Consider the following 24,816-nt stretch of genomic DNA (forward strand, 5'->3'; position numbering starts at 1 on the left):
GGGAAAAGGGAAAATAGGGAATAGATAACATTACATTAGATTAGATAAATTACAATTGTGCCAAGATGAAAAAAAGAAAGGAAAATCCAATTCCAACTGATTGGAGGTTTAACGACAAGTATAAAACTTTATATTTCTTTTTACATTCTATTTTAATGATAACTAACAATATTATTTTTTGTTGTATTAAGTTATATTTTTGAATTGTCTGCTGAAATTTTAGATACATTTTTTCACTTTAGAGGGCTCCATAAATTTTGACATTAAAGCAAGTACTAAAATGATTTTATATCAGCACTGCTTCTCAATTTTTATATAATGTAAAGCAATTTGAAACTGCCTCTGTGTATGAATTCTGCTATCTAAATAAATTTGCAAATCATTTTTTCCAACCAAATGTACAGCATGATGGTAATGACTGTGCTAATGAGAAAGTGTTTCGGTATCCACCTAAACAACACCAGTTTTAAAACACACACACATACACACGCAAACGTCCCTCTTCCTTGCAGAGGACTGTGTGGGTGGTGTATAAGTCTGTGTTACTTCTGTGTGGGCGGGCGACTCAAAGTGTGAACTCAACAGTGTGTCCGTGTGTATGCGTCTCTCTGAGGATCAGCGTGTATGTGTGTGTACTTAAGTTTAAAAGCCTGCAATGATCTTTGTGTGCTAGGCTGCCTGCGCCTATTTTTGTGTGTTAGTCTCACTGAGCTGGAGAGGCTTTATAGGACTCTTGTGTTGTGTTGCTCCAGCAGCAAACAAGCAAATGGATTATATAATGGCTGCAGAGCAGATTGGTCCAACTCTGTGTGTGTGTGAGTGGTGGTAGGGCTGGAGGAGAGGCAGAGGAGGGCTTCATAACCTCATTTAATAAGAGTCCAGTGCCATCCAATAAGTGGTGAGTTTACGAACTGACTGTGGCAATCACAGCAAGGCTGGGAGGGAAATCATTAGGTGCTCTGTTCAACACCATTATTTCTTTTCAGTTATTCTCAGTGGTTTGATGGTGGCAGGGACTTGTCTCCTCCTATCTGTGTGGCTGGCATTTTGGAGGCAGTGTGTTTTTGTGTGGCACTGTGCATCAAAATCCTGGAACCAACCAGCCTCCCTTTTTCTCCAAAATGTATTCTAATTTTCTGTTCTAGACACGTCGCTTGAGTTATGTAATAGATACTAAAAATGTTTTTTTTCCTTTGAAACTATAATATTGTTGTGTTGCCTTTAGGGGTGTTTTCTTCCTCTGCTTCCAGTCTTTTCTTTCATTTGTTGATTTTGAGAGTTGGTATAGTGATGATGTTTGTAACTGTTGTTTTTTAATGCTTTGTCACTGTCCAGTGGACCATGGACTTCCATGTCTGGAGATTTTTAGGTTTCAGTCAAACCGATGGATTCAATGCTCGTCTACGGTTTGAGAAAATTCTCCTACATCTTTGGTTAAAAAAATCCTCGAATCTCTGTGAAAACGACGTATTCACGAAGCTTAAAACGAGACCATTTTTCTTCTTTTATGAAAGGTTTACATTTTGGAGATTTGTTTGGCGATACATGCATTAGACATCAATGTGTATCTACTGTGAGCAAACTTCACCCACTAATGAAGACTGTGAGATGTGGTTGAAAGCTCTGGAACAAGCTAGGAAGTGGTCAAACTACTAATCAACGTTCATACTTAATTTCATTTTGGACGATGGACCCGGCAATAAAGTCAAGTGAACAGAATTGAAAATGGAAAGTGCTGCTTTGTGAGGATAATCATGCAGATATGCAAGCATTTGCCAGAGCCCTGCTGTGTCCCCTTCACTTATTTAGTGTCTAGTTTGGTGTTTTGACTGGTGTCAATTCTTTTAAAATACCCAGGTTTTCTGTTCTACACAGCTCAGTCTGAAGTGGTTTTGTAGCAGGAAAATGTTAAAGTAATCTTAAAAGTATAAGGTGAGGAATTATTTAGCCTATTTAGTATCCAGTGCACATAAATGACATTTTCCTTGTCTAAAGTTATGAAAAAAAACAAAAAACAACCTTACCAAATCATGTTTGAGACCAGCTGATTTTGGAAGCACACAGCCAGCAGCTGATGAATGTTGATTTCCTCAGCGTTGTGATTAATTTATTAGCTCTCTGCAACAAGGAGAGACACACCACAGTGTTGTGTGATTTATAATTCAGAACACTGTTGGGCGATTTTCTACTCGCATCATTTAAAAACACCTTTTTCACTCACAGCAATCCTTGATATTAACACTAGGAATAAACACACAACACAAATCCACTTGGGGCAAAATATTGAAACAATTGACTATTAATAATTAAAATGAAATTGAAGCTGCTTGACTAGTTTGACACACTACGGCTCTCTCTGACTAAATGTATTTTTATCTTTTCATTTTTGTGTGCATGTCCGTTTTGTTTGAGTGATTTATTTCGACGTGTCCTGCTGTGATGAATAAACTCACTGTAGGCTTGCCAGAAAATATTTCCTCCGAGTAAAGCTCCCCTTTGTGTGTGAGTGTGTGTGTGTGTGTGTGTGTGTGTGTGCGCTTGCTTGCTTGCGTGTGTGTTGTAAAAACCTTGTTTCCTAGGTTACCAGGAGGTTGATTCTGCTCATGTTTCTAGCTGCAGGGATGCTCCCAACAGTTAGGCTACTTAAACACTCCATAGCGCGGGGTCAGAGATAACACAACATACACACCACAGTCTGATTTCACTCCTCGCGTCCGCGCACACACCAGCGCAAGATTAAAGACACAAGACAGGCGGGTCCGCTCGTGTGGAAGCGTGACGGCTGATGGCACTGACGTGCAGCATGATTAATGAGCTGTCCATCGAGGTCTGTCGACGCAACGCAGAGAGCCACACGACAAATCAGGCTCTCCTTCCAGTTTGGAGGCAAAACAACTCCAAAGCCTGTGTCCGTGGCTCAACTCTGACATGAAACCCGCTAGATGGAATCAACACCCCTCCCTCCTCTCTCCATGCTCGTGTGCAATCAGGCTATTTTGGGGATGTCACAACTGTCTGGTTCTCATTACAAATCACACGCATTAACAAAGCCCACACACTGATCTGAATACATTTTGCCGACTCTCCATGCCCTGCAGGCATGCAGCCTAACACTGCATGTGCGCTACCCTCACTGATCTTGCCTTACATGTCCTATTATCACTAATATGGCGATGGCGTGTATTTTGAGCAAGTAACCTTAAGTTGCCTAGCCTACATTTTTTTCATACGATCTATTACGCTTCTATTCCAGCAGCATCATCATCATCATCATCATCACAGCAGCAGCAGCAGCGCGCCAACGCGCAAAACCCAGAGTGGGGGAGCCGATACGGCGGGAGCGCGCAGCACCACCACCGCGGCGCGCATGCACAGCTGTCAGCACCAAGGACAGCAGCCGCTCAGCCCGGAGCGACCAGCCAGCGACGCAGCGGTGTGATCAGTCCGCACAGAGCGCACGGAGCAGCGGCTGGAGGGAGCGATACACACCCCGGAGAGGAAGGCGCCTGGAAGCTTGGACTATGGTTTGACTCGTTCTTCAAATCAGTAGGGAGGTTTGAGCAATTCTGCAGAGGAGAGCAAAAAAATAAAAAAAAATAAAAAAGGTGGACAATGCGGTTTGGACGTCCCTAGTTGACAGCCTGCCCCTAAAATGATCATGTACATTCCTCCGCATTGCACATAAATCCACCTATTTTTTCCAGCCTTCTTCTTCCTTTTTTGGCCCCCTCCCTCGCTCACACCGCCCACCTGGATCGTGTCTGCAGTCGTGCATTGCCGTGCTGCTGTCCAGAAGCTGGTCGAGCCGACCCGCCACCGGGGAGAAAAGCGACCGGGCTGCACTGTGCTGTTTGGTGGTCCACACGATGCGTCTGTTTCTGCTGGCGGTGCTCTTCTCGTGCTCCTGCGCGCGGGCCGGCTGCGAGCCGAAAATCGTGAACATCGGGGCCGTCCTGAGCCAGAAGAGATACGAGCAGGTCTTCAAAGATGCCGTGACCCAGGCCAACCAGGTCTACGGCAGGGACAAATTCAAATTGACCGCTATCTCGGTTACGCACAAACCCAACGCCATCCAGATGGCTCTCTCCGTCTGCGAGGACCTCATCTCCAGTCAGGTAGTTTACTGCCACCTCTGCATGGGCGCTATATCAAACGACTAATTTATTAATCTCTGAATCATAGCCCATAACTCAGGCTGCATATGATCCATGCGCACCTACCTGTAAATCTGGTTTCCTGTTAGATGCATCAGAGTGTTTTGGAGGAACAAAGCCCCTCTGCCTTGCGACAGAAAGTTGGTACTTTCAGGACACATAACCAGATGTGTTTTCTCCCCACTGAAGTGGGTGAAAGACCAGATTGGTCACCAGCTCCTCATCAGTCTTGAACTCTTAATCCAGACTAAACTGTTTGTCTATTTTTCCAAAGCCTCACACCAGCAGCAAACTGTCCATTCAGCACGAACATTTTACCAAATGTATAGAAACTCTAAAAGAAATCAGCCCATACATTATTAAAGGCCTGTTATTTGTCCAATTTGGCATCCACTCTATGCTTGTACACATAACCCACAAATTTGTCCACTTCTTCTATATACAGTTAACTCCCCAGACACATCTGTTTTACAGACATCCAAAAATAGGCTTTGGTTTTGGGCATATCTCGGATGAGAGGGCAACTGTACATTTCAGGGCACACAGCTGCAGATCTGAACTGCAAAGGAGCCAGTGAGGAGGGAAAATGTGCGGAGATACGTCATATACAATTAACAGCTTGGCTTTCAATGTGTGTGTGTGTGTTTGTGTACTGCATGATAACATTTTGGCAAGAGGAGGCTGACACTACTGCGGACAGTTTGAGTTCCTGTATGTTGGCCTTCAGGGGTGGATCACTCACTCAGCTGCTGATATGATGCAGCTGTTTTTACAACAGTTTTTAGAATAGCATGAGACTCCTATTAAAAAAAAGTACTTAGATGCAGATTTTCCAGGGCAGAAATATCTTTCAGCTATACAACAAGCCTAAGCCTACCGTATGTGCTGTAGATCTAACAAACAAAACATATTTCATAAGTAATGTATGAGGACAGTGTATGCGCCATTGAGAGTTAAAACACGGAAGCACGCTGAAATGCACCGATCATCCTCTCATGTGATGCTCAACATGGCTTTTAAAACGCGGCAACATTATGTCACAGCATGTTGAGGCGTGAAGTCTTTCTCGCTCCTATTTCTCCCACACACATAATTAGGCTTCATGTGAACAAGAAAAAAAAAAAACACACCCGCAGCTTTAGTGCTACTTGCATGTCTTTGGTCCTCTGCTTAGTGTAATGACTTTAATTGATACAGGCTTGCAGAATAATACTGTCACACCCAGTCTCCTGTCACATGTTCACCCAAAGCATGAGCATGCAATCCAGCCATTAGGCTATACAGATTAGTTCTCTACACACACCTGTCCTGTAAATGAGACAGAATCACACCTAACTCAGACAGAAGGCCTGTGGAAGGTTTAATCAGATGAGATTGGCTTGTAGGCGATAACAGTTACTGAGAAGGGAAGTGCGTGGCAGATGGAGGAGTAGATGCCCGGGAGCAGTCCTTGGAAGATAGACCTCATTTTTGACCCAACCATACGGACTGCTCACATCCAATAATCCATGCTTGCGCAGCCATGCCAACTTTATTCCTCTTCCAAACTCACAAAAATTCGGTTTTCTACTAGAGTAGTTGGCCAGCTTTGGTTTGCTTAATGCAGGGATAAGACTAAACCCAATGGCCACAAATTAATATTAGTCTGCCAGCCCACACAGTGAAGACATTTTGAACAAAGGAAAAGATTTGCTCTTCTAGTTCTTTGTTATAGAGTTTGTCCCTGACTACAATTTATGAAGACGTTCACGGTTCAAAAAATTTATTTTTAACCTGTTATACAACATTTAGAGCAGCAGTTGCACCCATTAAAATATGAAGATATTGTATTTAAAGTGCACGCAAATTTTATTCGTCTTGAGGTAGAAAACAGATGTTTCAGCCAAAGCTGGATTACAGACCAGGCAAAGCAGGCAACTGCCCCGAGGGGGCTCAGGGGCCCCAAATTCCCTAGATTCAGTGTGGCAATCAGTGTGTGATCATTTGATAAATTCTATATTATATATATATATATATATATATATATATATATATATATATATATATATATATATATATATATATATAAGTAAATCATTAAGGGGACTACTGTGTTTGTACTTAATCTTGAGGCTCCGTCTTAAAAAGACCATGTCTTACACAGTGAATATTCTTAAATAAATTAGCATTTATTCAACTTATAACCAAACAAACACTTTTTGCTCTGGGACCCTGGTTTCAGCGTGAACCAATGAAATCTGGTTTTCTTAACTATGCTGAAATTTACTTTTCATAATGAAAATATCATACAGTCACGCTCATAAGTGTTCAGCCTACAACAAAAATATATTATTTTGTGGTAAAGAAAACCTGCATCATGTCTAAACTGGATACCGTTAAGACTTACGTCTTTATCAGAGTACGAGTAGTGGTGTTACCATTTTGTCTTAATGCCAGTGTCAGAATGACAAAGTGTTGTGTCTTCCGTGTCTCTGCAGGTCTATGCTATCCTGGTGAGTCACCCTCCCCAGTCCAATGACCACCTCACTCCAACGCCTGTCTCCTACACTGCAGGCTTCTACCGCATCCCCGTGGTGGGGCTCACCACCCGCATGTCCATCTACTCAGACAAGGTGAGTGATGGATGAGAGAGATGTAAAGAGAGATAGAGAGAGAGGCAAACAGGAAGAGAGCGAGGGAGTAAGGAGCTCCCCTGGGGCGGCTTCAAAAGCTTCCTAGATTAAACGTCCCATCACTGTCCATTAGAGGAGCTGTGATTAAATGGGTTTCCAGCTGAAAACTGAAAGAACATCATTAATAATGCCTCTGACCTGAGTAATGTTTTTATGAAGCACAAGCCACTAAAATGAAACTTTAAAGCAATCACATACAGTAAATAAAATGCCAAGGGCTTTAATAACTCAGTTTAAAGTGATACCTCTCCTAATCTTGCAAACTGAAGGAAAAGTACACTACATGACCAAAAATATGTGGACAGTGGTAAAGGTTTGGTTAGGCTTAGGCACAAAAAGAACTTGGTTAGAGACTTTGAGGCTCCATAACAACGTCACCTGACTTCCTACTTTGCTCCTGACAGACAAGAGTCATAAAATACTTCAGTCGCTACAGGACTTTGTCACGTGAATGTAAACAATTGTTGTTTTGGGGCATCTGCTGAAACGACTAATGCTGTCGCTTTTCTTGGGAGGACAGTCTCCTTTATGGGCCTGGCCTTGTGTACAAGGGTATTGTCATGTTGAAACAGGAGAGGGCCTTCCGCTAACTGTTGCCACAAAGTTGAAAGCAGACTGTTGTCTAAAAGATCCCTGTATGCTTGAGCATTAAGATTTCCCTTCATTGGAACTAAAGCTCAAATCACAAAAATCAGCCTCATGGGACAGGGGTGTCCGCATACTTGTGGCCATACTGTGCATATTACAATTAGAAAAGTTTATTTATTTTTCCACTTGGTGTAAAGACTTAAATAAAAGGGGCCAGAATCTGCCCTTGTGGCAGGTTTTTGTCCACTTATTTCCACATGTTATGAGCGATGAGTCATTCATTAAAAATGAAGTTGTTATGGGAAATCTGTTAATCTCTACTTCCTGCTTCGTGCTCCTCAGAGTATCCACCTGTCCTTTTTGCGGACAGTCCCTCCCTACTCCCACCAGGCGCACGTGTGGTTCGACCTGATGCGTGAGTTCAACTGGAACCACATCATCTTGATAGTGAGCGACGACCATGAGGGGCGGGCTGCTCAAAAGAGGCTCGAGACCCTCTTGGAGGAGAGAGAAACAAAGGTGAGACGCTCCGGCTCCCGGGCCCCACACCCCACCCCCACCCTCCAGAGTGTGTGAGCATGAGCGCGTGAGTGTGTAAGGTTTTTAAACCTCAAATGGTCTTCTATGTATGTAACTGTTTTCCTTTCTGTTGTGTGGCTACATCTCTTTCTCACCATTGTGTAAACCTTGGCTAACATTCCTAGAGACATCGACAGCGTCTAATGTGGTCTAATCTGACAAAAGTTTGTATGTTTATTTGCTCATCTTCACGTTGCTTTTCGCCATAGTCCAAATTATCCTGTGTCTATCCACAATGGGAGCCAAATAGCGGACTTTAACGTGGGGCTTTGCAAACCATCACAGACTGAAGAGTTTAAGTGTTTTATTGCGGCCATGGTGGAAGTGTGTCTTTCCTCTTGGTGCGTGATGAATCGCTTCACAGAGGCCTTGTGTTTATTGCACCCTGCTAGGTCATGTTCACATGATATGGGAGATGTTTTCGCCTTTTCTTATACCACTGATGCATCCATTTTAAGTGTAGCTCTGAGCTGTGTATGTGGGTCAGTGAAATGCTGATCTTCTTTGAGCCAAAACAGACTTGAGACTGCGATGATGTGTGCCCTTTAGGAACAGAGAGAGGAAAAAACAACTGCCATCTATTTCATCCATTTAATAAGATGAAATTACCTTGGGATATATTTTTTTCTTTATACTGTGTGATGCTTGTCCCTCTCTGGGACTCTTTGCTGTAATTGTGTGGCAGAGTGAAATGAGTCCCGATTTAGAGATTTAATTAAATCAGAAGCTGGAGAGATGCTGAATATGACACATACCCGAGGTAATTCACAGAAGGCTGCTACAGTTAATGTGAAAGCTGCTTAAATTAAGTGACCGGGATAAGTTTTGAGATTGTGCAACCACATCCATGCAGTTTATACGATGAGACTGTCAAATCATCTAGATGTGACTCACATCCTGTACTAGAGAAGAGAAATTTGTGTATTAAAAGCCTTGGATAAGAATCCAGGAAGTTCCTTTTATGTTTGCATAATCAGAGTTTGGATCTCAAAATGAACCCATCTGTGCGTCCCATAATACTGAGAGAAGTTGATGCAGTTCTCTTCACTATGGGGCTTTAATTATGCATATATTTAGTCATGACTGCAGGGCCAGCTCGAGCATTTTGGTGCCCTGAGCAGGATTTATTTGAGAATCTGTCCAAATGTGTGCAGCAATAATTACACTGAAAACCTGGTTAAAAAAGGGATCAGGCTGATGATATATATTTTTCTTGAAAAGACATGAAAAGACCAAAGCAAACTATAAATTGATCCTATCCAAAGCCTTGTATATCTTATTCCTCTGTACCATAGAGCTCCATTATTTTCCAAAAACTATTAAAAACACATCAGTGAGCCACACTGTTTCACTGACATATTCCTGCATACCTAACCCTAACTCATGAACACACACACTGTAGTTTATTTTGACTCAATCTGACACACACTGTCCTGCTGCTGTCAATACTCACTAGATCACCAAATGTGTATTATTCCGCAGCTGAAAATAGTCCTCAACAAATGCACTATTTCATCCTGTTTGAGTAATGTTTGCTAAAAACTAGTGTCCAGCTGTTTTAGGAAATAACTGAGCTTATTTAAAAAATGAAACTATATATTTGTGACCTGTTTTTACAGATTTACATCTTTAAAGGGGCAATATGTAAGATTTGGCCAGAAGTTTAGTTTAAAACATTCAAAAAATGAACTAAAATTATCAACAGAAGTGAAGTAACAGTGCTGACGTCATGTCAAAGACAACTATGTATTGTGTTGCAGAGATATCTACTGAAATTAGCATGCAAACTTACATCGTAAAACACACTTCATTCAAACTCTACAAAAACAAAATAAAACTCACCAAAACCATCTTTAAACTGTTCCAATCACCAACTCTGGTTTGGTAGAAATAAATCCTTAATCCACCGCGTCTAGATAGTCACCGAGATAGTCTACACGCTGTCGTTGCCTCTCTGATGTCCAACCTCCATCTCGCTTCTCTCGGTTTGATGCCTCTCCTGACCCTGCCTGTCTTCATCATCCCCGGAGTCCTGGTCGGTGTCGCTGTAAATCACCTCGGTACTGTATTCATAAAAAAGTCATAAAACTGGCCTCCGTCGGTCTCTGAAGCTGTGTTCGGTCCCGGTCTGGCCGTGTTCACAGGGAGGCTGTTGCCTGCTCGCCAGACTCCAGTTCTGGTGCTCAGTCAGCTAATAGCACAGTAACTAAGTTAGCTGCACGGCTAACTGAGCTAACTAGCTAATGGCAGCTAGCAGCAGTTATGACATGATATGTGACATGCTGCCCCCTACTGATTTGGAGTATGAATTCGACAGGTGGAGAGTAGTCTCAATTCTTACATATTGCTCCTTTAACAAGAACCAATGAGCTTGAAGCTGAGTGCCACAGACAGGGTAGGGAATTTGAAAAGTCTGGAGAGACGAACTAACACATTGTTGGTTTTGGTCCTTAAATGGGATTTGTTCACTAAAAAAAAAAATATACACCAGCCTTATCCTTTATATAATACCTATTTGGTACAATGTCATTCTTATGGAAGTTCAGATTTTTTTTTTTGTTTGGGCACCCCCTGGTGGCTTAATGGCCCAGCGCCGCTACTTAGCACATTTTCGGCTCAGCTCTGACATCCCATGTATGAGCAGGATAATGAAACCGTTACCAGCTCTTTTACTGTAAGTTTGCTTAGATGCCGATGTCAGCTAAACGCCTAAACTGTAAATGCAGTGACAGCTTTGACTGTTTGAGGTGATGTAAAAGGATGTTAGTTTGGATGTGGCAGATTGCAGCTTTGTCACATTATGCTCTAATTAAAAGAGAGAGGTGTTCTTCTTGCTAATCACCCTGTTGTGCTGCATAAACTCAGTCAATTTACATGTTATTTTTAGCTTCATGGCAAGTCGTTAGCGAGGTCACACAGTCACAGGGGGATCACTGTCACCACCAGCAAAGAGGCTCTGGACACAGTGGACTTAGTCAGAGTGCAAACGTGACCAGCACCACATGAAATATTAATGCCTGACTGTGGATACAAAAATAGAGCGCTCAGAAAATCTCTTGGGGGGAAAAAAAGACAAAGACAGTTATTTTGTCCACAAAGCTGCTGAATGTTACTCATGGAAAGGATTTCTACACGCTGAAAATACATTTAATCTCTCATTTTATGCTACATTTCTGAATGCTAGTTACTTAGTAATTACGTAGTCGTTAAAGCGTTAGGATTGACTAAACTGGACTGTGATTATTAAACAATTTGTCTTAATATTTTCTATTTCTTCTCACTTACTGGGATATTTCACTTGTTTCCAATTACAAAACAATTTTGTTTTGTCATATGACATCGTTCTTCCATCTTTTAAAAGAAATCGCAGCCTGGAAATGGAATAAGTGGAATCCATAACACCACTCGCCATTTGTGATAGTGTTTTCATTACGCAAGAAGAATTGTTGGCATTCTGCAATCCTTCAGTTTGGTCGTGATTATGATTCAGGATTGAACAATTACCTCTCAGCATTTAAAATGACAATTACTCAAACTAACACAAATATCACAATAGCGTCAGCTTGTATAATGAGTATTAAAAGCTTTCAGTAGTGAATGGATGAGTTTCTAGACGGCATTTGTTGAGAATTTGCTTGTCAGCTTGAACATTGTACTGATGTACGGTCACCGTCAACTTTGTGAAGGGAGGCAAACAGACCCAGAGTGCACTGAGGTGTGAGCTGTAAAGCCAGGCAGCTGTGAAGGAAACTCTGTGAAGCAGAAAGATGATGTGTTTTCCTGCAAAATGGCTCCCTGTCTCGGGCGGGACTCCCGAGTGTCTCCTTCCACAGAACACAGAACTGGACTGTAATCCAAAATGGTGACGCCTCAGGTGTCCGAATTAAGTTTAACCTGCTCAGCAACTACTGAGAGTCAGTATGTTGTGCTGTGACAAAATACTACGTACTAATGGTATACAGTATGGACCATATCATCTTTATACTATATTGTTTTAGCAGTATACAAAAAGTCAACGTACTTTACTGTTTTACACCAACAGGAAATGATACAATACTTGCATCAATCAAACTGCAACTTTGGAATGCCACTGCCAATTAAACTTCACAAAGGGAAAGCAAAAGATTGAATACTAATTGTTTTGTTTCCCGAAAACTTTGTGGCGCGGTCTCAAACATTCACAATTCATTTAAATTGTTTGCAGCTGTGATCATTTCCTTTTTCAGAGTGCGAATCATTGGCTTGTGTTTGTGGTTTAAGCTTGATTATGGCTTTTTCCTTTTTGATTTGATTCAATTCGATTTTGAAAATTACGATTGAATTGCTTTTCGACAGTTGTAGAAAAATGTGTGTAACCATTAAATAAAAATAAATCACAATTAACATTTGCAGTAGATGTCATGATGGTTTCTAGTTTTTGATGCGTTGTTCCAAGTGTCTGGTCACACTAGTTAATAACACTAAGGACAGAACTAGCTGCAGCCTCTGAAGTTGGCACTTTGGAGCTGGTCACCTTGACAGATGGTCGGGTAGATTAGCCATTTCCCAGTGCAGATTTGCAAGTTTACATACCGTAAACCTTTTAATGAGCTTTTCATATTTTTTTAGGAAGCCAAAAGCGTGATCACACTTTGGATTTGATGTTATGTTGGTGTAGTGTTGAAAATCTTGACGGCCATGTTTGTTTGTTAAAAGTTTCCAGTTGTGTAATGTTAGTTTCCAGTTTGGTCAAGAAGAAACAAACCAGATGGCAGAGTTACTGAGCTGCGTTTGAGGATTTTCTTTTATTTCAAAGCATGTTGTTTTCGATTATTGCTGGAGCCAGAGCGTTTTGATCCAATTTCTTCTTATAGCTAATCAATGCAGCTGAATCAGCATCACTGATCATTTCTGCATTGAATACAATGAATGCATTTCCCTGATCCTTAATAGTATTCAATGTCTTTAACATGATTTCAGCATTATTATAAAGCAGTCATCTCTGATGTTCTTTGCAAGCCCCACTGTTAAAGGTCCCAATTTGAAGCAGAAAAGTGGAGATTTGTTGGAATGCTTTACTGCCCTCCATTTTCAACTGTTTATAATATTTTTCTGTGTCTGCATATTTTCTCTGTGCACATTACTCATCAGAATAAAAAAAGGAACTATGAAAACCTCGACCAACTGTCCTATGACAACAAGCGAGGACCTAAGGTATATTTGCATGGTCAATGCACGCCGCCCACCAACTTTCCAAACGTAGCAACTAGAAACCAGCCCAAACCAGTCACCAGCCGACCCAGAAATGTCCCTCTCTTGGTAGCACGTGTTTTCTTTAATTTTTACTTTAAGACATTTCCCTATGATTTAAATGAAGAATGATTTTGTTTTGAAAAATTTTCGGTCATTACAGAAAAAAAAAGAAATCAGTGAACAGCGGCCCGCTTTTATCATTTTCATTTTCTCCTTCAATAAAGGAATGCATGTACTCAGAACACACACACTCACACACAAAAAGAGTTTGCAAGTCCATTCCTGTGTGGAGAACCGGTAGTGTGGGACAAAACCGTTTCCCAGATGCTACTTCCTCCTGTTCTGTAGCACTTCCCTAGTTTTCAGCAGTTTTTTTTGTTGGGGGAAAACGTCCCCCTCACCCCCCTTCACCCGTTTTTAGTTACTGGTTGCATTGACCTTCTTCTTCCCCTTACCTAACACATGCACGTCCTTCTTTGGAGCCTTGATAACCCTCAGTTTGCATGCGAACAAATGCAAAAGTTTTTTTTTCCCTTCAAGCTTTTTTTTTTTTTTTTTTTTTTTTAGTTCAGCCGGTTCCCCTGGATCGCTTTCCTTTATATCTCTGTCTCCCGTTTTCAAACAAAATCGGCAAAGCTCGAACCAAACAGGTAAAGAGGCAGCATGGTGTCTAAGGTAGGGAAAAGTAGCTGGCTTGACCTTTCTTATGCCCCGATCACAGGCAGAGAAAGTCCTCCAGTTCAGCCAGGAGACTAACTTAACTGCCCTGCTGCTGGAGGCGAAAGAGCTGGAGGCCCGAGTCATCATCCTATCCGCCAGGTGAGATTTTTATCCCAAATTGCACTTCAGTTTCACCCAAAGTTGCAGAGGGAGCATCTCTGATTTACCTCACACCTGCTTTAAAATGCATAAAAGATCATTTTGATTGTAAAGGTGATGCTTAAACTAGGGCTGCAACTAGCGATTATTTTCATTATCAATTAATCAGCTTATTATTTTCTCAATTAATTGTTTGGTCTGTAAAATGTCAGAAAGAAATGAAAAATGTCTGTTATAATTTCCTAAGGCCCAAGTTAATGTCTTCCAACCCCCCCAAAATGTATTAATTTTATTTTATTTCAACATAAGACAAAGAAAAACAGCAAATACCAAAATTTAAGAAGTTTTTTGGTATTTCTGCTTGAAAAATGGCTTAAACAATTAATTGATTATCCAAATAGTTGCTGATAAATTTTCTGTTGATCGACTAATCGATTAATCAACTAATCTTTTCATCTCTAAATCTAATTAAACTTAAACCCTCTGCTGGACCCAGCTGTGGCGCTACACATCTCGATTTCCTTTTGATGTCAGAGTGCAGTCATACAGAAAATTTGTGCCAGGATCAAACAACACAAATTTTTGCTTTTCGAGATGATCGCTGTGTCAGATTAGGCGATCCTTCCTGCCATGACTTGGCCAAGAGACATTGCAGACTGCACGTTGGACCCCAACCAATCACAGCTTACCATCCTTCACAACTTGCACGAGGTATATAGGTGTTCAGAAAGGAGGTTTCAGGGACCGACTTTACTGTTGCACCTGGTTTTGAATATTTCACTCTAATATAACAATCGAACATCTTTGACAAATTGAAATTTGAAAAATATACATGATACTGTCTTACAAAGTGGGGTTTTTTGTAACTTAAAAGCTAATTAAGGGGAAATTTAAAAGGAAAATCAGGGCACAAGAGATTAAATGGGGCATCCTGGTAGCCAAATATTGAAGGCTCATACCACACAACTGTGTGTCCTGTACATAGGAATTCTCTATGGGCCCCTCCCAGCATCCACGGCTATTCATTCAGGTACCTTTGTGAGCCTTCCTCACATGAGGGCCCTGTACACTCAGTCCCCTTTCCCCCACCAGTCCTGAAGCCCCTGTCTCTGGTTCAACTCCAGCTGGAGACTATCAGGGACATGATCTCCCCTCGTCTCCCCTCGACAGATTAAAAAATCCTCACTTTCATATAAAGACATTTCACATCAATAGCGTCATGTAATGTAGTAATTTGCTGTAATCAGTCGGACATGCACCAATCCCAAACAACTGCGAATTAATCACTCACTCCTAAAAATGAACACAAAACCCATTCTTAACACTTTCATTCAGCATGCCCTGATGTAAAAGAACAATCTTTTGCCTTTTCTCAACATGGCAAATTCCAGTGAGGAAGATGCCGCTGCAGTGTACAAGGCTGCCCGCTTCCTCAACATGACGGGCTCAGGCTACGTGTGGCTGGTGGGCGAGCGGGAGATGTCGGGTAAAGCCCTGAGCGAGGCGCCAGACGGTACGTTCATCCAGCAGAGATCAGTTGGAATATACGAGTTAACCCCCGGCTTTACTCAGAGGCCGATCATAACACACACAGGATTAGAGGGATTAACCGTTTAACGATGGATGCATTACATGATTAACTGTATAACTGCTTGCTGTGTGTTTACAACATTTAAATGTTTAAGCATTACGTGTTTAAAGGTTTAAATGTGCTGTGTATCTAGTACACTCGGTTTTTAGTTTAAATGTGTATGTCCTGGACTATCCAAACGTAAATTCACTGTGCTATTCTGCCATATTAATACCCTGGTTTCTAATGAATTATAAAGGGAGAGTTTTGCAACAGATAACTGATAGAATGGTAAGCTACTACAGCCTTTCTTGTCTCTATTCCTGGATTTTTTCGCACAAGTTTCTCACAATATTTTATCACTTTGTGGTCACAAATGTCAAGTGTCTTTCCCCCCCGGGCACTCTTAACACAACCAACCCCTGCAGAGCATTTGTTGTCCTGTCTATGTCTCTTCCACCTCCACTGCAGCTTCTTCCAGAAGTCTGCCAGACTGATGGACCTGGTTGCATCAGAAAACTTAGCTGAAGTTGGATTGTTGCTTGGTTTAAATTTAGGTCTGATGGTATTTTTGTTTGTTCCTAACACAAATAATGCTTTGCCTGTGCTGGTTCTAAAACCTTAGCTGGCAGGGCCGAAAAAAATAAATCCAACTTCAAGGGACTCTTTACACATGCTGTGAAAAGGTCATCAGTGGCAACATCAGAAAAATGATCCATTTATTCTTTTGCTTTGTCTCATAAATGACAAGATATGGATATTTTCTGAGTTATCCTCCCTGAGATTAACAGGATACGAAGATGGATCATGCAGCTGATGTCTGACCTTTATTCAGGATGTCTAAACTGGAGGCCCTATAAGTTGTTTTTCCCCACTTTATGCATTGCAAAAGGATCCTGATAGGCTGTAGTTGGCTCAGGTCAGTGATTATCTTTTGTTGTCGGCCTGGTCTCAGGTCTGATCGGCCTCCAGCTCATCAACGGGAAGAATGAGTCGGCCCATATCAATGACGCAGTGGCTGTGGTGGCTCAGTCCATCCAGGAGCTCTTTGAGAAGGAGAATATCACAGAACCCCCGAGAGGATGTGTGGGCAACACCAACATCTGGAAAACAGGGCCACTCTTTAAACGGTAAGCTTGAATACAGACGTAACGCATTGCTTCAGATCTATTTGTTTTACTGATATATATGATAAAGGTGTGATAATGCCAACAGTTTTATAAATGTTTTTCCAGGACATATCCAGCTTCAAGACCAATGCATTTCTTTAACATTTAGGTTAGTATGTTCTCACTATGAGACCAGGGAAATATTCTAGAAGATGCTCAAGAAATATATATAACTTAAACTTCAAGTCTGACTTCATTTAGCCAGATTTCTCAGTTCAAGAACAGTTCATTTTCATTTCATAATTAAGTTGTGCATGTTTTCAATTACCTTTAAAGGTACACAAACAATTGGTTCGCTCTGCAGTTCCCCATAGTCCCTAAAATTCTTTCCCATTTTTGTCAGTTTTGACCGGAAAGCTGCCTTACAGAATGACAGGTTTATCAGGTTTTCCAGAATGTACTAGAAACCCTACATTTGTCACTTCCAAATGAAGCAACTGAGTTTCGACTGACCCAGTTAGAGTGGTTTCTCAGCAGCATAACAAAAAATAAATGCAAATAAATCCAAACAGATGTGGTGACAAAAACAGCAGATATCATCGCAGCTCAACATATATTATATCAACAAAAACATGTGGTGAATCAGTCATTTTACCACATGCACTGAACTGAGAGCCTTGTACCGACCGATACACAAATAATAAAATAAAATGCACCGTTACACTCCTAATAGATCACACACGATATCCATGCATGAACACATGAGTACTCATTCATGCAAATAATCATTTTAATTTGCTCGGCACAGGGTGCTGATGTCATCTAAATACCCAGAGGGCCTCACAGGACGCGTGGAGTTCAATGACGACGGAGACAGGAAGTATGCGCACTACAGTATACTCAACTACCAGAAGAGTCGACTCATTCAAGTCGGCATATACAATGGAACACAGGTGAACTGACAGACAGAGGCAACTCTGGCCTATTTGACACAACTGCGAAGCAAATTTATAGGAATTTAAGAAAATAAGTCCATTTCCTATTTTATACTTACTGCCCTCGAGTATGACTATGTACTCCATGTACATAGTCATCTATATTCATACAGGACATGCAGCTCCAGTTTTCTATCTATAGTACAATGCAATCAATGTAGGGCAACTCCACAAAACAGTCTATGCAAATAAAAAAACCTCGGGCTGTTCAGCCAAAGCTAACATGATGCTGCAGCAGTCTGTCATAGTGAATTTGAGGGGTATTTCAAATATTTACTGTTGTTTTTATTGCTATAATGAATTGGAACATACAGTACATATAAAATATACAACAGCTGATGTCGAGAGGGCAAGGAGAGAAAGTGGTTTAAAAGCAGTGTTTCACTTGCCTTCTCCGGCGGAAAGTTTCAAGTCTGTTTAAGTCTGTTTCACTTCTGACCACAGCTTGCATGTCTGATGAGAAGTTAAACTACTGGAGGTCAGTAAAACCAAGATTTTCAGGGGGTGTTAAGTTACTCTTTTAAGTATTAAAAATGACTGTAAACTATTGAAATTACCAGTTGATTTTTCTAGGATAGATTGCTGTAGCATCATGTAAGCTTTGGTTGAATCATGGTTTGCCATGAACCATGCATTTTTCTCTGCATTACAGGAGGATTGTAGATGTGTCCACTGTTAACTGCATTCAACTTTAGATAGCAAGCAGGAGTTGCATGAATCTGCAAATGAAACCTAACCATGTCCTTCATGATCCCTAGGAATAAAATAAGGATAAAGAGAAAACATTTTTAACATCATTGCTGACCATTTTACAAAGCACAACCTAATTTTTCCAATTGATCTCCTACCTTTCAGGCAGCCACTGGTTTCTATTTTTGTCAGTACAATATGAAAACCAAGCTGCCGACATTCAAGATTTTAGTGCCTGTGCCTGAATGAGTGAACGCAACACATTCCACATTCCTATTATGGGTAGTCTTTTGGGTTTGGCTTTAAAACAAAAACATCGCTCATGAATTCGACTCTCCATCAGTGGAAGGACATGAAAATGATCCTTTCTCAGAGCCGCGTAACCATAACATCATAACATAACTTGACAATAAAGAAAAAGGACAAAATGTTCACTGTATTGGACTACCGATCTCATGCAAGTTTCAAGGCGTTGCAGTTTGTATTGAATTTGGAAAACAACAGCTAAAAAACCTTACAAATGTATACTTTGAAAACTGGTCTACATAATAGAAAATCTATTTGATTTGAGCATGGAGTGACTGAGCAAACTCTATCTGCTGATGAAGACTGTGAGATGTGGTAGAAAGCTCTGGGAAAAGCTATTTAGTTGACCTAGTGCTGAGATTATTTTGTCAAATGATATTACTTTGTAGTTAATGCTGGCTATTTAAACAGGCCAGCTATGCAAACACAATAAACAGTAAGGACTGCGAGGATCAGCACTTCAGTTCCCTGGTGATAGGTGTGATAATAATACGATCCTGAAACCCTCAGGTATGATACATAAGTCAGAGGTCGAAGAAGTAAATAAAAGAACCGCTGAGCTGTGGTTATATAAAGCTGACTCATTAGTGATGCTCACCCGCAGTGCTGGAGCCTCATCAGCAGCACGCCTTCTGTCAGCACTCACCTATAATACTGTATATGTGTGTGGCATCCCTGCAGGTGGTAATGAACAATCAGCGGAAGATCATCTGGCCCGGAGGAGAGACTGAGAAACCACAGGGCTTCCAGATGTCCACTAGATTAAAGGTAGGGTGCCTTCACTTTGCTGCTGCAATGTGACGTTCATGTCTACAAGAGATAGAGTACGGACCTGAGCTGATACACTCGTGTTGGACAGTGCTTTGACATTTGTTTCTCAGAGGGGAGTGAAGTGAATCTATGTCCATAAAGGTAGCAGTGATATATTTGCTATGACTTTTATCTCTTCAGATTTGTCATAGGCCTGCAAAGAACCTCTCAGCTGTATCCTTGTCATTTATTTTTACATTCATCTGTCTGTCTGTGTCCATGTATCTGGGAGATTGTACATGGGTGTTATCTGCTGGGGTTTTCCAAGTATTTTCTTTCTCCCTCGCTGTGCCGCACTGAAGTCCCCCGGGGATCGAAACGGATCCAGCTCTGACTACGTGATAAACAGCTTTCTGTCCCGTCTGTTGTAGATAGTGACGATACACCAGGAGCCATTTGTGTATGTGAAACCCACTCAGCCGGATGGAACATGCAAGGAGGAAATGACATTAAATGGAGTCTTAATTAAAAAGGTTATCTGCACTGGGCCCAATGAGACCATCCCAGGTAACACATCAGGGACGTTTATATTATCACTGTGCTTTTACTGCACCCGCCAAACACCCACTGGAGATGCATACATATATATGCAGTAGGTATCTATATATGTATGCATGTAGCTGAGTGTGCCATTCAGAATGAGAGATTGTTGGGATGCAGGGACATGCTTGGTCTGTATGCTGTATTTCTGGCAAACAGTGTGACTGTGTGTGGTCGTCTGCAGTGTACTGTGTCACGCATTTTGTTCAGTCTACGTGCGCCGCCTTTGGATTAACAAAAAAAAATCTAACATGTTTCCTCAAGAGTGATTGTAACTTGCAACTGTTGCTGGTTTTGTTACAGGACGCCCAATTGTACCCCAGTGTTGTTATGGCTTCTGTATTGATCTCCTGATCAAGTTGGCTATGACCATGAACTTTACCTATGAGGTGCATCTGGTGGCTGATGGGAAATTCGGAACTCAGGAGAGGGTTAGTTTTACATTAACAGCCATATTTGTCATATTTTTGCATGAGGCGCAGGTTGCACGCAATATCTCACATTCAAGACTTTACATAACTTTAATCTTTTTAATCTTTTTATTTTACTCCACTAACAGTAGTGATCTCACTAACTATTCAGAGCTGAAGCAATAAGTAATAAATAAATAATCATAGAGCAGAGACCCACAGATATCAAATGTCCAGCAGGTGAATTTGCCCGTCGTCATTGATATAGTGTCAGTCTTTGAATGTCTACACGAAAGGGCTAGGCAAGCAGCATCACCATGGCTGTGTGCAAAGTGTCTGAAGTGCCAATTAGTTGTAATATGAAAGGAACATAATATTTCACATAAAACCAACTTGAAATCTACCAGGGAAAAAAGGAAATAGTTTTTACTGTCACTGCCTTATCAATTCTGTGATATATGAAAATTTGAAAACACATAAATACACATCATTCACATACCAAAAAAATGTCTTGTCTTGAAAGGTCTCATTAATTTTCATCAGCCCCATGGGAAAGGATTTGTCTTACATTATTGTCAAATAAGGACACATGCCACCTAAAAAGACAACGCCATTGTAGTATTAGCTACATTTAACCCAACCTTGCATTGCTCAAGTGGGACACCTTTATGAATTTATAGAACCCAGAATGTCCCTCTGATGCACATTTGCCTAAGCTCTTTGCAACAAAATCAAGTTTTACTTGCTGAAACTGCCCTTAATTCACAAAAGATTACATTATCCCCATATTCCCAACAGTTTGCTAACCTACCTATATATTTACAACACAGTAACCTTTAGCTAACAATTAGCTAGTAGCTGAACTAAGTAAACTATGCTAAACCAGCTTAGCTAACACTGGCTAAGTAAGTGCTAATGGCTTTGTTGGCAGTTATAAAGGTTGGATATTAAGTAAATAGTTAGTTTTTAAGATAACAGGTGATGATGACTAGCATCAAAATATGGATGGACTACTCATTATACATGGATATTAAGTTTGTTAAATTATATACTGCTTACCACAATTGTGGTGCACAAAAAACAAACAGAAAAAGAACAATCGTCATGCGCAGCAACGTTACCTGCGTGTTAGGGCTATGTGGAGTAGTGCTTTGAATTGATTGGTTAGCAGAATAACAGAAACCATTCTGGGTTTGGCCATTGGTTAGGGCTTGTCCAATCAGGTTTCTTGTAGGTGGGAACATTAACCGTCAATCTGTTACAAACACAGAATTGTATTATCACTAATAGCAATAATTTTGGATAATAGAGAGGGTATTTGTACAGTTATTGTACATTTAATGATGTGCGCCATATGTATCCATTAATACTTCTAATACACATTTTGGGCAATGTCGTGTTTTTATTATTTGATGGCCTTGACAATTAACTTTTTTTTCCTTCTGAATATTTCTTAACAGTAACCGTTGCTTAATTTCAATCACTGGATCAATACTTTTTAATAACTTTTTGTTTGAGAATCATCATTTCAATGTGTTAACAAGAAAGCATAATAGTCCTTTCCTGTACTTTAATCAATTTGCACAACACCTTAAAGCTGCTATAATTGATATTTTCATAATAACAATGCATCAAATGACAATGGAAAACAATGTGACAATGTGAAAGGGGGCCCTCGTAGTGACGAACCTACAGAGAATTATCAACTGAATCTGCAGCTCCCCGCGGCTATACAGAGCTTTATAGAGCGTTTTAGCTCATTGTTTAGCTGTCCGACCCACAACTTTACTGTTTTGGTTCACTCTAACCACTCTCATTTTCACTGTATACGGCAGACAGGCACACTTAACGACCTGCTGCTGAACGTAGTGGAGCATTTAGCAGCTAAAGAGACAGATATTTCCCTGAGGAGTTTGTAAACACCATCTTTTAGAGAGCTAAAAAAAAGTCAATATTGGACTTAATTCAATTCAATTCAGTTTTATTTATATAGCGCCAATTCATAACAGAAGTTACCTCATTGCACTTTTCCTATAGAGCAGGTCTAGACTGTACTCTTTATAATATTATTTACAGAGACCCAACAAATCCCACCATGAGCAAGCATTTGGCAGCAGTGGCAAGGAAAAACTTCCTTTAAGAGGCAGAAACCTCAGGCAGAACCAGACTCAATGGTGGGCGGCCATCCGCCGCTGCTGTGTTAGGTTGAGAGAGAGAGAGAGAGGTTATAAGAGAGAGAGAGGTTAATAATAATATGAATGACAGCTATAGGAAAAATGATGACAGTATTAGTAACCAAGCCAATAACAACAACTGTAGTAGTAGTTACCAGTTACACCAGGTGGCCAGAAACACGACTCCAAATGAATGCTAATGTTGCTCTGTATCTGCTGGATTTGTAAATAAGCAGCTGTTTGGTAACAAGTTCACCATATCAACTGAAAAGGTGATGATATGTCAATGTTGTGTCACAGCTTGTTGCCGCTGCCCCCAAGTAGCCAAAAAAAATCTGTTACTGCAGGTTTAAAATACATCCTAAAAGCACAAGCCAATGCAGAACCAACATTTAAGAAAGGAAAGAAGGAGAAACAGGACATGATGAGCTGAAAACCTGCATGGGTTGAACAGATTTTCTCTGTGGACACATTCATCGCTAACCCAGAAAAGGCTTGTCCAGTAGGCAAAGCACGAGCACAATATTCTACACTTTTGGAGTTCTTCAGTGCATGACCTTAAAAACTACTGAAAATAGCCAGCTCTTTTTTGAAATGTAAGACAGAGCCAGTTTCAAAGATGTGGAGCATGCCTAGAACTTATATCCCCACTAGGCTCAACCCAAATCCTCAAAGCCTGGAACTATTCTGTGGTCTAGACAACAGCAGGTTAGTAGCTCATTCTCATGTTAATACCTTCCTTTTGGAACTCCAGGTGAACAACAGTAACAAGAAAGAGTGGAATGGCATGATGGGAGAGCTCCTGGGGGGCCTCGCTGACATGATTGTAGCCCCGCTAACTATAAACAACGAACGAGCCCAGTACATCGAGTTCTCCAAACCCTTTAAATATCAAGGCCTCACCATCCTTGTTAAAAAGGTAAGTGTCCACCTTCGGCCCATTTGGTGCTCTATCAAAGCAAAACCACATGCATGTATCGTTCAGTTGTGGAATCCTGAACCCTATCACAAATACCGAATCCCCAATACAACCAACTGTTATTTTACACCTTGATTTCTACAGCAAACACAGGGCAACACAGTGATAATGCTGAGAAACGTATGTTGGGCAATATATGGCTGCTGATGTATCAGGAAGAAATTCAAATGTGCTCAATGAAAATTGCTAAATTGTATTAGAAAAACACAGAAAACTTGCTCGTTAGAGGCGTCACCTGGATACTGTCCTCATCATTTTACCTTGTGTGGACAGCAGAGGTTGTCACATTTAAAAGGTGAGCAAGGTTATGGAGAACACAACAATACATTTGGTTCATCATTCACCTCAAAATAGTTATCCAGTGGGAGTTGAATTTATATGCAGCTATCATTGGTTTCTGCTGTATCACAGCCTTTCTTTAAAGGATCATACCAGTGTTTTTAGCCCTCACGTTTTAGCCAAACTATATATACTTTACATCACACCTGACAATTTTGTAAATAATGCTACTGTATTTTTTTCTACTGATCCATGAATCCATTAGTTTTCATTCATTTCCATATGTTATTAAAATCTCTTAGTACACTTGTAAAACTTGCGGCAAATCTGCATTTATTTTCTTCGGTTATTATTACGAGGTGATGCGACAGCGGTGCTGACTTATCCGTCAGCACTTGCCACGACCATCTTTCTTTGATAAAAAATGAATGCCACCTTGAAGTTCACTGTGATTGAATACAAAACCCAAGCAAATTTCAAGTCTACTTTATGATTTTCAACCAATGCAGACATGGACAGACACAAAAGCCTGCCTGAAACAGTATGAAAAACACATGCAAAAATTTAAAACTGTATAGCAAAATCTAAACATGTAAAATGCACATGAGTTGAAAAGTTAAGGTGATAAACTTGGAAAAAGACCAGAATTTTCCTTTATGTTAGTCTATAATATGCAAACGTAAGGTAATCAAAGTCGTTATTTATCAATCGATAACCAATTGTGTGTTTTCAGGAAATCCCTCGCAGTACACTGGACTCGTTCATGCAGCCGTTCCAAAGTACGCTGTGGCTGCTGGTGGGTCTTTCGGTGCATGTGGTGGCGGTGATGCTTTACCTACTAGACCGGTTCAGGTACAAGGGGGACCTGTGTGTGTGTGTGTGTGTGTGTGTGTGTGTGTGTGTGTGCCCA

General features: G+C 40.8%; 1 protein-coding gene across 10 annotated transcripts in view; it reads left to right on the forward strand.

The window, feature by feature from the left end:
* Positions 1-3,094: 3,094 nt before the first annotated feature.
* grin1a (glutamate receptor, ionotropic, N-methyl D-aspartate 1a) overlaps positions 3,095-24,816 on the forward strand; it is a 36,523-nt gene continuing 14,801 nt past the window's right edge. For 2 of the 10 annotated variants that reach the window (XM_044174411.1, XM_044174414.1), the window contains exons 1-13: positions 3,095-4,115; positions 6,632-6,766; positions 7,757-7,933; positions 13,124-13,186; positions 13,947-14,044; positions 15,436-15,557; positions 16,570-16,744; positions 17,532-17,676; positions 19,396-19,482; positions 19,896-20,043; positions 20,368-20,495; positions 23,403-23,567; positions 24,640-24,758. In XM_044174411.1, the coding sequence (XP_044030346.1) occupies positions 3,867-4,115; positions 6,632-6,766; positions 7,757-7,933; positions 13,124-13,186; positions 13,947-14,044; positions 15,436-15,557; positions 16,570-16,744; positions 17,532-17,676; positions 19,396-19,482; positions 19,896-20,043; positions 20,368-20,495; positions 23,403-23,567; positions 24,640-24,758 (1,811 nt within the window). In that variant the 5' untranslated portion in view covers positions 3,095-3,866. The remainder of the gene's footprint in view (positions 4,116-6,631; positions 6,767-7,756; positions 7,934-13,123; positions 13,187-13,946; positions 14,045-15,435; positions 15,558-16,569; positions 16,745-17,531; positions 17,677-19,395; positions 19,483-19,895; positions 20,044-20,367; positions 20,496-23,402; positions 23,568-24,639; positions 24,759-24,816) is intronic. The other 8 variants (XM_044174412.1, XM_044174415.1, XM_044174418.1 and 5 more) reach the window with 7 other exon arrangements.

The sequence above is a fragment of the Siniperca chuatsi genome, linkage group LG18 (genome assembly GCF_020085105.1).
Source record: "Siniperca chuatsi isolate FFG_IHB_CAS linkage group LG18, ASM2008510v1, whole genome shotgun sequence".
NCBI classification, from domain to species: Eukaryota; Metazoa; Chordata; class Actinopteri; order Centrarchiformes; family Sinipercidae; genus Siniperca; species Siniperca chuatsi.